We start from the raw sequence: 17,512 nt of genomic DNA, 5'->3' as shown, positions 1-17,512 counted from the left end.
CTTCTAAACACGCCACCTTTTCAATCAGCCAGAAGAGGTCACAGTCACAGTGAAAGGGGTTGTCCATGATGTAGGCTCCTTTCACCTGTGGCCTCCCCAGTTCGTACTGGGAGAGAGACGTAAGCTTGTTGTGGCGAATATTTACGACTTTCAGTTTCGGCAGATGCTCAAGGACGCTGCCCAGCTCCACGTACCGTAATCGGTTGTTGTTTAGTGCAAGAGTCCTCAGAACTGGCAGAGCACGCAAAGACATCCAGGAAAACGATTCTATGGAGTTCCAGCTGAGGTCCAGCCACAGTAGTCGCGGTAGAGAAGGCATATAGGATACATTTCTGATGTTGTTTCGCATGGCAAAAAAATGTTCAGCATTGGGTGGTATGTCATCAGGAATTGTGGTAAGGTGTAGATTAGTACAGTCAACCCACAGCGCTCCAAAGTACGTCTGCTTCTTTGTCAGACATTCAGCCGGCAGACAAGAATAACCCGCCCACAGAGATCCCAACGTAACGAGCATCAACAGTCCACTTACTTTCATGATCATATCTGACATTTTGTCCTCCGACTGTTGACTGACTGTTTGGAAAACCTAGTAGCTGCACTATATGACAGTCTTCCTCTGTCTGAGTACTGTCGTTTGCGATGCAGACGTCACTAGACACCGTCACGTACTGCAATCATAGAACTCATCTGTAAAACTTCATGTTTTCAGGCTTCTGCTGAGATTGGTCTTAAGGTGGGGGCGGCAAAGACAATATTGCAAAGACGGCTGGGCCTGGGGTTTGAGAAATTGTTTTGTCTGCCAATGTATATCAATCTTGTGGTACTTGTCACTGCTATTGAATCCATTGTGTGATATATGTAGTCAAAAGAAGTGCAAAGACACAGAAAAGTCAGTCCTTTCTTTCTTTTGCTGTATTGTTTATTTTATTTCTACCAGTCACTTGTTTTGTAACTAACACGTGCAGCTGCTAATAATCCAATTGCTATTGGGCTAAGCAGTACTTTAAAGAAGAGATTAAGAGATGGTGTTTCCAGTGCTCTCCTCAAGCAATGAAGCAAGGGTACTCCCCCTTCCCCCTAAAATGCTAGCACCTCTCTCCAAATGTTAGAATTTAGGGTTTTCTCATAGTATTTTCCTAAAAATTTGCAGATTTTTTGTTGAGCACCGTCAACTCATTAGAGAGCACCTCTCCCCTAAAGATTTCTGAAGAGACCCAGTTAGACAATATGTGGAATATAATTAGAGTATGTGAGAATTATTGTGATTTTGCATAATTGATGAGGGGACTTGGACAATTTTTCATTAAGGAACCCGGCTTCACATGCTTTCTTCAATTCTTGGTAGAAAATTCAGTTTATTTCTAGATTATGTAAATCAACCAGAATTGGTGCTAAGGAGCTAAACTTTTTACATGTTGCAGTATGTTCACATTAAAGTGGTATCAAACTTGTACAAGTTGTGTGCCTTGCTGTTATTTAGTTACAGCTCTTCAAAAAAACGATAAAAACAGGTAATTTGCGAAATCCGGTGAATTCGACGGTAAATATTATAACTTAAATTGGCGATTTCTCAGCCACACAACATCCAATTTATATTATTACTTCAAACAAAAAGCATTTTGTTTCTTTCAATAAGCTTTGTCTGATTAACTTATTTGTGAATGGCTTAGAACAACTTTAATTTTTTGTCCAATAGCCCTACCCTGAATTGTGTTTCTTTCCCTCCCCAGAGTCGTATGTATCGCAAGCATCAGCAGGAAATCATGGCCGCCGAGACCGAGGACAACATTATCACGCGCGTGGGAAGCCTCCCGTTGGTCAGCGCCTCCGTGACCCAGGTCACCAGCATCTACAGCGCCGGGAAGGAGCGCTACCCGCTGGTGAAGTACGTGGGCGAGATGGCGGAGAAAACCGTCATGTACGCTGCCGACACCGCCAAGCCAGTCGTGGACAAGCTGGAACCTCAGAGTGGGTATCAACCTTGATCTTTCAAAATCTTCCAATGCAATTTCAGGGCCCCAAAACAAAAATTATTCTGCACATGAGCCAAAAAGCAGCTGGATATGATTTTGGAAAGTTGCTCGAGTAACTGCTTTTTGGTGTATCGTACTACAATGTAGTACCTGCGTGTCTAACCTTCATCAACATATTCTGCACATGTTCTGTCATTTCGTCATTCACGTATTCATCATCATTTCGTATTTGAAGCGTTGGAAATAGCAAAAAAAAACAACTTCAAAACTAACCCTGGCTTGTGGTCAGCTGATGAGAGACAGACTTTGGATCTAAAATACGTAGTCACTGTGATGCATTCAGGTACACTGGGCCTCTCAGCCTAAGCTTCCAATGATACATAATGCTATACTAGCCTGACTAAACCCAGGGCTCGAAATTAACATTGTCCCAGTGTCAAATGACACTAAATTTTCAGCTCGGGACAATTCAAATTACGTTTTGGGACAATTTCGGGCAACTGGAAAATTCTGAGACCATCCACATGATTTTGGAACGCGATCCATCCATCCTGCTGCGGGCCGCCAGCAGCCCATAATACTCAAATATATGTTCAAACATTTAAATTTGACCAATCAGGGATTCCAATTGTCGGGGAGGGGGGCCTCGAAGATGGTGCAGTGCCCATGATACTATCATCTATTTCCCTACATTTACTAATAAAGTGGACTTCAAGTTGTACAATTCTGCATGTTGTTGTTGATTTCTTATTGTTGCCATAAACATTTCTTAAAAAGAAGGCTGGGACAGTCCATCCTCAGTTTGGGACAATTGAAATCTATGTTCGGGACAATTCCGGGACAATAGTAAAAAAAAGTTAATTTCGAGGCCTGAAACCTCCTGGTGGCCGCTGCCCCAGGGGTCATTAACCACCAACCCAGAGCTTGTGTAACACAGGCTAAATGCCATACAGTTCAAAAAATAATAATGTCAATAACTTGTGCTGAGTGTACAAAACTGTAAATAAAGACAGTTTTTATGGGTTCACCACACCACGAAGTGGTGTGTGGTGAACCCATATTGCTTTTTCTGGTGTTTCTTCTTCTCCTTCTCCTGCCATTTTTTAAATGGATTCAGCTTCTTCATTTTAGGGCCTAAGGTCCTGAAATTTGGTATGGAGGTACAGTGGGCAAATACCCCAAGGCGTTTTTTAAATTTTTGTGATACGGGCTTTTAGAATGGTTTTATTTGAGTTTTTTGGCTGTGTTATAGCAAATGTATTACTGTGTTAGTGTGCCGTGTTTACCACGTTTGGGCATGAGTCATCACAATGGAATGCAGGGCATCAACCAATAGGCATGTAGCTTTCCTCTATTCTTCTTGCTGATTGGCTGTTGGGATTTAACTTGATTAACACCTGCACAGAGCATTTCCACCTGCACAGAGCATTTCTTGCTGATTGGCTGTTGGGATTTAACTTGATTAACACCTGCACAGAGCATTTCCATACTAACAGTATGTCTGTATTCAAGTGTTTTGGTAGGTATTTCAAGCTTTCCTGCTCCAGCATTGGAATGCGGGGCATGAACGTTTTTATTTTTATTTTGAAAATCAACAGTTTGCATTATGCAATTAAAAATCCTAACCAATAAAGTAGGGAATAGCTATCCAACTGTTGTTTTAGTTGTATGTTACTTCATATTATAGTTATATCAATGTAAATCATTGTTTTCCCTTGTGTTTCTCATTCTTTCCCTGCCATGTAAAATGTGGTGAACCCATCGCTGTATTTGCTCCAAAGCAAATATTGGCCTTTCTAGTTTACTAAGTTTTTACTACTTCTCATGTTGTATTATTTCTTTCTCCACAAACAGTTGCTGTAGCGAACAGCTATGCCGTGGCCGGTCTGAACAAGCTGGAGGAGACAGTTCCCATCATCACTAAGGAGCCGGGTGTCATCGTGGGAGACACCAAGCAGGCCATCTGCTCCACCGTCTCCGCCACGGGCGAGCGCATCATGAACAACCCGGTCGGCCGCGTGGTGAAGAGCGTGTCGGACACCGCGTTGGCCACCGCCGAGAGCTACGTGGAGTACTACCTGCCTCCGGAGAAGAAGGGTACGTTCCAGACACTGTCAATCACTTGAGTAAAGAAATAGTGACTTTGGAAAAATTCGCCTGTATAACGCGTTTCAGGCTCTAAATCATCCGTTTTGGACGGGAAAAAAAGGCCAAAATTACAATATACGTATAATGTGCGGATTTTTTTTGAAAGGTCGGGAATATTTTTCTTGCACTTCTAACACCTCAGAGAGATGTTAGGAATGCAAGAAAATTGTTTCCGACCATTTCCAAAAGACATAGTGACTTTGGCAAAATTCGCCTGTATAACGCATTTCAGGCTCTAAGTCATCACACAACCAAGTCTTTTATTCAGCCGACGTTTCGGTGACCGTCTGTCACCTTCCTCAGGGCAATTCTGACTGGTTCACATTGCATTGCAGAACAGAATTGCCCTGAGGAAGGTGACAGACGGTCACCGAAACGTCGGCTGAATAAAAGACTTGGTTGTGTAAAAAGAGTCTCTTTACTTTAGTGTCTTGAAACCTGATGAAACTTTTCACGAATGTGAATCACTTCAAATTTGCGGTAGCCAATTTTTGCGGTCTGTGAAAAATGGACTTGTTCGCAGAACTTGCAGGTGCAGAAGAAAGAAAGTCGGCAAATTATTTGTTGCAGTACTGCCCTTTCCTGCTAGGAGGCACTGATGGTACAGATGCTGTGGTCTAATGACAACTTGTTTGGAATGTGGGGAAACCTTATGCTCATGTTGTTTGTCTTTGTCTTTGGGGTTAAGGTTAAGCCAACATCAACTTGCTGATGATCCTGCTACACTGTAGTATTTGGACTGTAGAATTTTGGACCATCGCACACAGGGGCATGCCCCTACACTCATTTACACCTGAGTGAAGTGAGGAAATTCGTGTAAAGTGCCTTTCACAAGGGCACAAGATTGGTGACGTGGGTGGGATCGAACCCTGGACCTCTAGGTCCAGAGCCGAACGTGCTACGGCTGCGCCACACGACCCCACTGTTTGATAGACATATAGTTTCACAATGATTTTCTCTCCCTGCAGCACTAGAGGAAGATGAGGGGAAGGAGAAGGAGGGAGAGGGTGAGGAGAAGGCGGTGGTGCCGGCAGCCGAGGGCACGCCCACCCTGACCCGCGTCACCAGCCTGACGGGGAAGGTCCGCCGCCGTGTGTACACCCGCGCCATGGCCAAGCTGAAGGACGTCCAGGTCCGCTCACAGGAGGCTCTCAGCAACCTGCACTTCACGGTCGACCTGGTGAGTTTGTGTGTGCATGTGTATATGTGTACGGAGTCCTCTGCATGCCTTTATAGTCTTTGTAATCTGTAGGCAGCCTCCCCAAAAATTAACGTAATTCGTAATCAGTACATAAGCCGCATGGAATAAACCGTCTTGTATTCTACATACACACATAGGTGTATGCAAATTTTTATTTGCTGCACTGACTGTTACCACCTGGCGCTGGTTTCTGAACAGTTTTTTTTATGATTCATACTTTTCCGAGTGGTGTTGATAAAATTTGTCTGGTGCAGGTAATTGTCATTGTTACCTGCACCTGAGTGTAGGCATGCAGAAAGTACAAAAATAAGAACCCATCTGTAAGTACAAGAACCCATCTGTAAGTACAAGAACCCATCTGTAAGTACAAAAACCCATCTGTAAGTACAAGAACCCATCTGTAAGTACAAGAACCCATCTGTAAGTACAAGAACCCATCTGTAAGTACAAGAACCCATCTGTAAGTACAAGAATAAGAACCCATCTGTAAGTACAAGAACCCATCTGTAAGTACAAGAATAAGAACCCATCTGTAAGTACAAGAACTACAATAATAAGAACCCATCTGTGTTGTTTGTAGATCCAGTATGCGAAGGAGAACATTGACACAGCAGGTGACCAGGTGAAGGAGCGCCTGACAGCTGCGCAGGAGAAACTACAGGCCACCTGGGGGGACCTGCTGGCCGAGGAGGAGGGGGAGGTCCCTCAGGAGGAGAGGGTAAGGAGGGGGTAAGGACAGGGAGGGGGTCTCAGGAGTAAGGACTGGGGATTCTCAAGAGGGTTAAGAACCGGGAGTATTGCTCTACCCAGCCTGAAATTTTTTTCCGTCATCTCAAATTTGTCAAATCAATGTGTGGCATTGTGCTGGAAGCAATACAATCCTAGGGTGGTCAGGGGTTGTGCTCCAGCATAAAAATTTTAAATCCTGACCCTCTGAAACACCATTTGCTGCATTTTGAGGGGAAAATTTTACCAGTAGACTAAGCTTACCTCTTTACACATTGATTTTTGTCCGTCAAAGATGACAGTTAGGGCAAAATTTGTGTCCATCATGTGAAGGGAAAATAATTCCATCAAATGGTGGAATGACGGCTGCTGGCTAGACCACTGACAGGGAGGGTCTTAGATGGGTTTTAAGGACTTTTTAAGACTGGATGGTCTTAGAGGGTAAGGAGGGGGGTATTTAAAAGGAGGGGGCCAGAAAAAGGGGGATACAGGGGGCTTGTATGCTGTACTTACATGTACCAACTAGTGTGTTGTGCTGTTAACATGGCATTTAATCCAGGTAAAAACTACATGTTACTTATTGTCACCATCACCAAACTACGAATCAGCTGTCTTAAACTCAGCATCAAAACAGGAAGGCACAACCGCACACCCCTGGAGCAAAGGATTTGCCAATTTTTTAGCTCAAACAAAGTAGAAGATTAAGTCCACTTTGTCATTGATTGTAGTTTGATATATATATATAGAAATGATCTTTTTAGATATATTACAAGTACGTTTCCATACTTCCTAATACTTGGCTAATATTGAAAAATTTTTCTTTCTTATGCGCTTTGACCATCCTGCATTAAACATACCCATTTCAAATTATATTTTTAACATCACAAAGAAACGAGAAGAAGCTGAATCTCCATAGTTTTAGAGCTGTTTGTACTACAAACAATTTATGTACATTTTCATCTATCTGTTCACCTGTGCTTAGCCCGATAGGGCATGAATGTACAATAATTTATTTTATTTATTGTTAGAGCCTGAAATCTTATGTCAATTTCTGATAATTCTGCCCGCAGACGGTTGAGCGCAGGGTGGTGCGCGTGGCGGGCCGGCTGACCGGACACCTGTCAGACCTGGCCGGGAAGGCGGTTGACACCGCCCACTCCGTGCTGCCGCAGTCGTTCCAGGACCAGCTGCACAACGTGAAGCAGACTGTCGACACCATGTACGGGGAGTTCAGGGAGGTAGGTGGTGTTTGATTTGATTTGATTATTGAAATTTCAACACTGCAATACACGCGGAACAGAGGCAGCTGTTGCCGGTGTTGTGTCCCGCACATAGAAATGACTACTAGACAGACAATACTCATTTTCACTTGTCTAGTGGGGAAAGTCATGTAAAGTGCCTTTCCCAAGGGCACAAGATTGGTGGCATGTCAGGACTCGAACCCGGGACCTCTTGATTTCGAGTTGCGCACACTGCCGCAGCGCCACATGACCCCACACTTGTTCCATTAGGCCTAGGAAAAAAATACTGTGTTTCCTGTTTCAGTCCTGAAAAAGTTAGGGTCGGTAGGTAGGGATTATCTTTTTTACTCCGTGAAGGAGGTCAGGACCTCCGAGACGGAGTGTTGTGAACGGCTGATTTTTCATGTTCGCAGTCAAAACACTGGGTTCTCTTTGTGTAATCGGCACGCAATTTTATACGCCGTCTGCGGGCATGCCCGTGTTGATGCACGAATGTGTATTTTTGCCGTTGCTGCTTTCGCGGTCAATGTAATATTGCAGACGCACCCCTACAATTACGAGGCGAATTGGAATGGTCCAGAAAAACGCGTTGTTTGGAATAGCAGTGGGGGGGTGGAACTTCATGCAGATACGGGGTGGTTTTGATAAGTGGTTCCAGATGTTTTTGCCCATGGTTAAGAGATGCCAAGTTTTTTGGAAGATGTTCGCAGCCAAAATGCATTCTTCCGTACGTCGCATGTTTGTGTAATTTCGCATGTGGTGTGGCATTATGTCCGGGATGATGCACGTGTTTTTATTTTTACCGTAGCTGTTTTGATATTGGAGTAAATGCTTATTTTCGAAACATCCCCATGTCGTTGAAATGTTGTCGTCCGTTTATGTCACCGGTAGTAAGTCGCGGCGGGGCTGATGGGGGCGGAAATGTGGGGTGGTCAGAGGTCAACATTAGGAAATGTTAATACCGATGACGTAATCCTATCGATTTCAAACTAGTCGGGTGTGGCGACCTGTGGCGGCGTGTATTTAGTCACGTAGCAACTGGCCGGTCGTCCTAGCAACGAGCATGCTGGCCGCTTCACTGTACACATGGGCAATATTTTTGGGTTGGGCCGCTCCATAGTGTTAGTGGAGCAGCTCTTTGAAAAAATGTACAATATTTTTGAGCAACCCATCAATGTGTTCTGCCTCGTGGTCGGATGTGGTCTGGGGCTGGAAAACCGCACATACTAGTAGATCGGATAATTTAATGATTTGCTAGTTGTAAACGCGTCTTGTAGTATGAGCCGGTATAGGAAGAAGTAACCTGTGTTACACAATCATGCTTTCGGCCGGACTGATGTGCAACTGTTACTAATTGCACTAATGCCGACCAGTCGCGCTAATGGCGACCAGTCGCGCTGTCCTGATACACCGCGAATGTTGGGCAATATGCGAGTGTTCCCTGTAGACAGTCTTGGGAGTCATTTTTCGCACATTCACACATTCCAGGAGCCAAACCAAAATACGTTCATGAACCGAGTCCAAAAAACCGAAACATTGAAATCGGATGATCGGACCTGATGTACATTTCTCTTTCTGTATATTGTACACACAATACACACATCTTTAGATAATCTGGCCATGGCAGGTAAAAAAAAGTTGTTGCCTCTTAAGATGACTGAGCCGACGTGCGTTTAAACAATTTTTCTTTGTTCGATTCATCACACTTCACAGAGAATTGTCGCCAATGGCTACTTCTTTTTGTTGCAATATATAATACTTCACGGAGAATTGTCGCCTATGGCTTCTTGTTTTCCTTCTTTTTTATATTAGACTTTCAAGGCAATCTCTTGTGATCCAACAGTTGTACAATACAGTTTAACAAGGTGAAAGTTGCATGAGGACACATATATTTTCCATATCATTTTTGTAGATGTCAGAAATGTGAGATTATTGCGAAGTAGAAGTTAATAACAATCACATGATAAAAGATTTTCTTTTATTGAAGTTTTTTTAATTTTTGGTGCAAAAATGTTACATAATGCCCCTTTAAGGCTAAGTGTAAAGCATCAGTTGTCATGAATATTTATGAGGTGTTTCTATTTTGTTGGAGGAGTGTGGTTGTGTGTGTGTGTGTGGGGGGGGAGGCGTTGATGTGAAAAATGTACTTATTAGTAATTCTTACCTTGTCCTGTATGTCTCCCTTCAGGCGAAGGGATTCAGTGATTTGCCGACGGAGCTTTTGGAGAAGTCGCGGGAGCAGATCCAGAACCTGACAGGCGTGGTTACCGCGGTGACAGACTACATCATCACCAACACTCCTATCCAATGGGTGGTGAGTAGCTCCCACACTACTACTTTTGCTAGGTATTTATGCTAGACGTGTTGTAGTTATTACACAGGGCTCCAGCTCAAATGTTTTTCCCCATCAGCCCGTAGTGGCGTCTGTGTGGTGTAGTGGATAGAGCGTCCGACTGTCAAGCAAGAAGACCCAGGTTCAATCCCCAGGGTTGGACCCAGACATGTCCGGACATGCACCCAGATGTTGTGCCCTTGGGCACTTAACACATATTTCCCTCCTCAGTTAGAGGGATCCTGGGCCCTACTAGGGTTTGGGTTGGCGTTAGGAAAAGCATCCAGCCGTAAAAATCTTGCTTGAAAATAAAGACTTGTACTTTATGCAAGCAGGTCTAACACCCGGTTGGGAAAAATGACGTTAAATTCGGTTATAAAAAAAAAGCCCAGGTTCATGATTAGCCCAAGGAAGAAAGCACTTGCATTCTAGGGAGGGGTCCTTAGGCAAATTTTGTTTTCAAGGCTTTAAAAATGCAATTTCCCACATTTTGAGAGGCAAATCATGGGGTTGAGAGTGGTTGTTGGTTGTTCTTTGGATGTATAGAAATTTTTGCACAAGATTTTTGTCAATTTTGTCCATCAAGGTTGATGGATTGGTTTAAGAATTTTTCCATCACACGCCACAAAGTTCCTGCAGTGGACGGAAAAACGGGTACTGGCTAGAGCCCTGAGTAACAACGGCTACACTTGTCTACAACAATTCCATTCTTCGGTTCTTAGTCTTTTTCAGGTAAAAAAACTAACCAAAAGGGCCAGATAAACAGGGCTGGAAGAAACATTAACACATTAAAACATAGGGCTGGATTTACATAATTATATTCACTGACCAAAACTGACTTCCCCAAGGAATTCGTTCCTCATGCTCTTGTTTTTAAGTCAAGTTTTTTTAATGCAGTATGTTTTTTTACACTGAAAACCAATATTATAAATTGGTATGGCCCAATAGCAGCAGTGTGTTTATTAAATTAGAACAGTCAGGCCACAGGATACAAATACATGTCCATAGATAAACAGCTATCATATGCCCACTTTTCCAAAATCTCAGTCTATAATCTGACTCTTATTATTGCCAAAGATATATTTATATGTCTTCCAATTTTTTTGTTGAAGGCAGTATCCAAGAAATTCCAAATCTACCACTTAGATGCACTTGTGTAATGGTTTATTTCTTGTTCACTTGTACACAATCTGAAGTCATTGAAAAGGGAATAAAAAAAACACCTTCAAATAAGCACATTAACATAGGGGTCATGTAAATAATTACATTACTAGTATGTATAAAGTAAACATAACATAATACTAGTAGCATATATGCACATTTTTTGCCTCATCAAAGCATTTGTGATATTTTCACACAATACAATGCCAGTGTGTGCTAAGGATAAGTAAAATGAAATTATATATTGTATAATATAGAAATAATAATCACATGTGCCAGATAATCCAAAGTAGGACTCCTGCTAACATTGGTTTCTGAGTCTCCATAGTCAAAGGAATATTCATGGTTTAACATCTATGTACAAGTTGTATTAGTCTGAGCTCGCATTGAGATGTTAGATATGTATACACGGATACATAGGGAGGGATACATTACGTATTTCATATCACTTACCACCTTGTACACACATACTAATGCCAATCAAATGTCAACATGGCAAGAAAATATGTAATATATCAATATATCCCTCGGTTTTTACATACATGTATAGTCACACAATATACATACATGTACCTCTATGGAGAATACAGGTTGACTGTGGAGATACAAGGAATAATCGGCTATGATCAGTGGGAGGGGCTGTATAACAGCTCCATTGCAGTACCCTAACCCATCATAACTGACACACTTCAATTTTATATACTAAGTAGTCACACACTCACTGCATTGAGCTCACTTGGAGTTTTTTATTAGCCTTCATAGCATGCCAAAAACTGGGGGTTTTGGGGGTCTTTGGGAGCTTTTATGTGCTATTTTCTGATTACATGTATAGACAACATAGCCGGCCTGGTTGAATTACCCCCGTTTTTTGAACTGGGCTAATCAGAAAACAGCCGAAGACCACCAAACCCCCAGTTCTATAAGCCTGCTACGGAGGCTAGTTTTTATTTAGTAGACTGGTTTATTTGTTTCAACAACAATGCAACAACAGCTCGACTGACGGGCAATTGCGGACGTGAGGGCTTGTTTACAGTGCAATATTCACCTGTTTTAAAAGGCTGTGTCAAAGTTTTTGATTAACCCAGTTTTAGTAGACCTAACAATACTTGGCCGTATGTATATCAGTGGCGTCGTGTGGTTTAGTGGCGTCGTGTGGTGTAGTGGTACATCACTGGACTATGAAACGGAGAGACCCGGGTTCGAGTTCCGGGTCGTACCCGAACAAGTCCAAACATGCGCCCCGACGTTGTATCCTTGGGAAAGGTACTTCACAGGACTTTCCTCACTTCACTCAGGTGTAAATGAGTACCTAGCTTCGGCTAGGGACGTCCCTCGGATAGGACGTTAAATGGAGGTCCCGTGTTTGGGAGAGCCACACCCCACGCACGTTAAAGAACCCACCACACTTATCGAAAAGAGTAGGGGACCTTCCCGGTGTGAGTGGTTCAAACCTTACAGTCTGGTCTCGGGGTTGACATCTTTGAAGAGGTGATACTCACCTGTTATGTCAATCCTTCCACAGATGTGGTAAATCGTCATAAAATAAAATAAAATAAATAAAATATCGTCATTCAGAAACTATATACATGTATGTCAGGGTAGAGATTCCAATTTGGTACATGTAGAATCAGCGATTCTTTGTCGACAAACAGGATGCTGCTAATCTGTTAGGGTGGTTTTAGGTTAAGTTCTAAATTTCAAGTCATCCATTGATCTAAAGTGACATGAATCTAGGTCTACTAGAAAAATTCTGACTGTCTTTTAAATGAATTATCTTAAAATGTACAAACTCTAATTGGAATGATCTTTACTGGTAAAATTGCTGATTCTACTGGCAGAGATCCTGATTGAAGTTTCTGTTCACAGATATTCTGATCAGAACCTCTGATTCTACCAGATCGTAGTTTTTACCCTGACATACATACAAATATTTGCAATGTAGTCCTGTGTATGATCCTCTGGACCCTACTTCAGGATCAGAAGGCTGTTGCCTTCTTCCAACTTGCTTGCTACCAGAAATGGTTGCAAAAAGATCATACATTGCTGCAAAATCAATGACTGAAAAGGCTCCAAATTTGCATGACATCCCCCTGAAATTTCACTGCCGTGTAGGTCCCCGCCCGTTTTGTCCCCGCTGCCCCGCGTGCTGTGAGTGAAGGAAGGGAAGAAGACAAGGAAAATGAGGAGCAAAGTCAGGATGGACACCAGGAGGAGGAGGAGAAACTGGACCACAGTCTGGAGAAGGAAGAGGAACCAGAGATGGATCCTCTGGATTGATGATAAAAAAATGAAAGAAGAAAAGAGTAGGAAAAAGGAGAATAGTTTGAACAGGGAAGTGGTGGAAAGATGGAGGTTTTTGATGAAACATTTGAGATTTAGTTGAAACCATGTAGCTTTTTTGTGAAAAGGTAGAAAATTTAGTTGAAAAGATGGAGTTTTTGGTGGAGAGATATCTGAGTGAGTTTTTTGTGAAAAGGTGGAGGTTTTTGACTGATTGATACAAGATAAAGAATGACCAAACTAACTATAGCTGCAGTAAATACATGTGATGTAGATAGCTTTAACAGTAAAAAAAATGATAGCAATAGGGTATTGCAAGGGTAGTTATTGGAGAAAAAAAGTAATGGATGAAAGGCTACAGTTTACAAGGGCTTGATTCCACAGTTAGAAAATTAACACTCTGCCTACAGTTTTAAATCTTCTGTAAATTGAACCCAGTGTGGAATGGCAATTCTCACTCAGAACTTATCACATAATGATAAATCCTACATTAATTTTGTATAATTCATACACCTTCTAGTACCTGCGCAAAAAGCAGCACAAGTACCCATTCCTGAAACTGGCCCCTTGCTCCTCTCTGTAAGGAACCTAAGAATTCTTATCTCGATCTAAAATCACCCAAACACCACCAAGTTGCAATCAAAGTAATAAATTTCAGCAGTTTTGTTAATCAGTGTTTGATTCAGTTGCAATAATTTTTTCTAGCACTGTGATGTTTGTGAACATTTTATTTACATCTGATTCAGTACATTCTGTGCAGATCAGCGATACTAGAAAACATTGAGATTAAGGAGTCAAAACAAGCTTCATAATCATAATTAAAGATTGAACAAATTCAAAGTTTCTATGTAATTGAAGTCATTCTGTGCCATGCTTACTGTTATAGATCTTTATACAAGAAATAAAGTCATTGCAATCCATCCTGGCTTAGTAGTCCTTGCTTTTCTAAAGTCATTAAAAAGAAAAAGAGTGTTAATTTGGGTCATTAGGCCATACCAATTTCACGGGTGCCAGAGTATTCAGTGCAATTTTACGGAATACAGTGCAATTTTATGGAATACAGTGCAATTCTACGGAGTTCAGTACAATGATTATCATATTACTATACAGTGCAATTTTACAGAATACAGTGCAATTTTACGGAACACAGTGCAATTTTACGGAACACAGTGCAATTTTACTAGACTAAGTATACAGTGCAATTTTACTGGTACACGTGTATACTTTGGCACCCCTGAATTTAGGCATTTGAATTTGCTAATATGAAACCCGTCTACAATTGATAGAAATTGACAGAATTAGATACATCACTACATGTCACACTCACTTGTATACATTTTGTAACTGACACTTTTAAGATTACATCCTTTGCATATGAAAGTCTCAGTATTAAGCAAATTTAAGAATTACTGAAGAATTTAAAACAAGCTCTATGTAAACCTTGAATGCAATACTGTGGTGACACAAGTTCTAAATACAATATCCACAGGCGCACAACCAAAAGTAACATCTGGTTATAGGAGTTACTGAAAAGCAATAATAAAACAGAACAGGTATACAGAAAAAAGTATTTCAAAAGTAGTACAACATGTTGGTACCACTATTTTCTGCTGCACCCACACTGACAAACTACATTTACACACAGTTCCAACAGGCATATGTGTTACATAGTCTGTGATGAAGAACTATACAATGTAATAGTCTTCTGATAAACAACTATCACTTCCATTGTCTTCCAATACCTCACCAATACTGACTAATAAGAGCATTGATAACATTAGGAAAATGTATTACTACAGAGGAATAAATTTATTAGAACTTTAGATGGCAACTGAAAAGTCAACATTTGCTGGCTACTGCACAATATTCCCTTCCATCTCTTACAAACGTTTTGTCTTAAGACCACTAAATGCATTCAATGTCCTTGAGTCAAACAAGTCTTAAGGTCAACAAACTTCTGTCCTCACTGTCTGTACAGTAACCCAAAGCATTTGAGTGGCTCCCATGAGCCTTGTTTTGCAGTGAACATGAAGTAAAAAAGTAATTAGAAATTTTTAAAGTAACATTAAATTTGCAAAGCAAAGGCTTGATGTTTACCTTCGGATATGGTCTGCTCTGCTAATTCTTACTCGAACACATTCACATACGTGTATATGGTGACAGGAGTCTAAATGCCTACTATGAAATTGCAACATTATGTAACCCAACACCAGTTACTATGGTGACAGATGTCAACAAATGAGGCCATTGGCCAGGTCGGAGGTCACTGTCTGGAGAAGAAGAGGAAACTGAATAAAACAGTATGTTTTCCTTTGGTAAACATAATAAAAAATGTTGTTTCTCCCATGCCAGGCGCCGGGGGAGGAGCTGGATGACCTGACCCTGGAGGCTGACCCTGGGGAGGAGTCAGAGGAGGAGGATATGGACCAGGAGCAGCAGGAGGAACCTGAGATGGAGCCTGTGGTCACACCTGACATGTAACCTCCAGTCACACATCTCAACTACTGTCATGGGACACTCAACATTTTACTTCTTTCCTTTAAGGCCACACTAGTGATGCATACCTAAACCCAATTTTAGGTTCAGGTCCGGATTCAAGTCCAGAGGTTTAGGTTCAGTTCCGGACTTGTAAGTCCGGACCTAAACCCATGGCGTATACAAAATTGCATGTTGGCAACCTTGCAATGTTGTCTGGGTGAAGGCCGGTACTTGACGATGCCCGATGGCAATGTTTTCTTCGTTTTGCAGCAAAGATTTTACAATCTACGGAAGGTTTTAGGTGGTTTGGAAAAAAAAGGGGTATGTGAAATGGTCTTTTATGGTAATAAGTCTTGACTTTTAGTTTTTTTGGGACCTGAACCTAAACATTCTTACAAATCCGGATCCAAGTCCAGAGAACCGGTATGCATCACTAGGCCACACCAATTAAATTTGTTGGTTCTCAGATTTGCCTGTCTGGCTTGCTGTCTTGTGATCAACTGTGAACATTTCAGCCATTTTATCTGAAGATGATAATATTTTAGAATTTGACATATTATCAAAATAGAAATATTTTGTCAGTCTTGACACATACATTTGACCTGTGCCATGATGTCTTTCTTGTAAAAGTTAACATTCTATGGAAATTTTCATTCCAACATTAAGAATTTAAGTTCAGATATTTAGTCTTCGATGTTGCCTTGACTGGAATACCCTTAAAAACCCACATCTGTACATGTAAGTAAAATAGTTACTTGATATAACAGCTTTCAATTATAGTTATTACTTCTAGGAAACATGCTTTTTATCATCTGGTGTTCTTAATGTGAATGGAATATTTGAATGGTAGCAGATGTGGTCACAAACTCTTATGCATAGATGTTGTATATGAATTACTTCTTTTATCGTACATTGTGGTGATTATGCTCTGATGTAATATTGTGCCATTTGCAAATTAAATTCTATCCTCAACTGCATGTCTTCTGGCTCTGTTGTCGATGGTACTTGATACAGTACAAAATGCAGGGCCCGGTTACGTTAACGTTAGGCCATGTTGATTTGATTATATGGATGACATCCTCCGGGAGCCCCAAAACTGATGCGCGCGTGCGAATAAAAAAAAGTTTTGCAAAAAAAAAAGTTCTTTTCATTATGAAATCTACGTGGTCATGAGGGTTGAGCAAATGGCACAGAATATGGTTTGGCGTGGCATTATCTAGTCTTCAAGTTCATTTCTTTACAATTTCGTCTTTTTTTCGTTTGATTTTGGCATTCTACGACATTGGTATAGTTTTTAATAATTTTTTTGGTAACTTATGGTATATTTTTGCTCATTTTGCAACTGTTTTGTACGATTTACAGTATGGTTGAAAACTTTTTTTTTTTTGGAAACGGCCGAAAATTCATGCGCGCGCGGATGTCATCCATATAATCAAATCAACATGGCCTTACATGGCTAGGCGAAGGGATAGCAAATCCACATTGTATACAAGTCATGTACCACTAAAATCATGTTTAAAAACATGTGAATTTGCTGCCCTACGTGCCACAAGGGATCAAACAAGAACAACTTTGAAATTTAGTCAGGATAATACTATAATATATAGTATTCTGCGTTGTGGTGACATAAATGTCACTATTGTGACAGAGACGGTCTCGTACCTTAAAGTTTATAGACGTGAAGTCTGTTTGGTCGCTGCCTTGGTGTCCTCGTCGACGTCGCTGAGCCGCTGAGGTGACGGGGACGTCTGCTGATCGTCACTGTCCATCGAAGGGCCCTGTTCTTCAAGATACCCATCACCGCGGATGTCACTGTTCTGAGCGACACTACAGATGTTCGCGACGTGCATGTTGGTGAGCGTTTGCAACGGGAAGGCAGCGAGCACGTTCTTCGGCACGGCCTTTTCTTTACGTTTGCGCCGAATGTCGAGTGAGAAAAGGCCGGCCGTTCTTCTTCTTCTTCTTCTTCTTC

General features: G+C 41.5%; 2 protein-coding genes across 3 annotated transcripts in view; one reads left to right on the top strand and one right to left on the bottom strand.

Annotated features, from left to right (window-relative positions):
* Window positions 1–1,707: 1,707 nt before the first annotated feature.
* LOC109478557 (perilipin-2-like) lies at window positions 1,708–15,862 on the top strand. Of its 2 annotated transcripts, none has more exons than XM_019780182.1 (7): window positions 1,708–1,968; window positions 3,828–4,070; window positions 5,090–5,301; window positions 5,903–6,040; window positions 7,119–7,286; window positions 9,478–9,603; window positions 15,415–15,862. In XM_019780182.1, exons 1-7 carry the CDS (start codon window positions 1,737–1,739, stop codon window positions 15,541–15,543), a joined length of 1,248 nt encoding a protein of 415 aa, XP_019635741.1. In that variant the 5' UTR covers window positions 1,708–1,736; the 3' UTR covers window positions 15,544–15,862. The 2 variants fall into 2 exon arrangements, with proteins under 2 accessions (XP_019635741.1, XP_019635740.1); XM_019780181.1 differs by lacking the exon at window positions 15,415–15,862 and adding an exon at window positions 12,895–13,391 and having other exon boundaries at window positions 1,709–1,968.
* A 1,132-nt stretch (window positions 15,863–16,994) lies between these two features.
* Window positions 16,995–17,512, bottom strand: part of LOC109478445 — a 2,923-nt gene continuing 2,405 nt past the window's right edge. Inside the window, exon 3 of the mRNA XM_019779977.1 lies at window positions 16,995–17,508. Within this exon, the coding sequence (XP_019635536.1) occupies window positions 17,211–17,508 (298 nt within the window). The 3' untranslated portion in view covers window positions 16,995–17,210. The remainder of the gene's footprint in view (window positions 17,509–17,512) is intronic.

Source organism: Branchiostoma belcheri, unplaced genomic scaffold (assembly GCF_001625305.1).
Source record: "Branchiostoma belcheri isolate BF01 breed outbred unplaced genomic scaffold, Haploidv18h27 scaffold44, whole genome shotgun sequence".
In the NCBI taxonomy this organism is placed as follows: domain Eukaryota; kingdom Metazoa; phylum Chordata; class Leptocardii; order Amphioxiformes; family Branchiostomatidae; genus Branchiostoma; species Branchiostoma belcheri.
The sequence above is the reverse complement of the archived record's forward strand: the minus strand, read 5'-3'. Positions and strand labels throughout refer to the sequence as shown.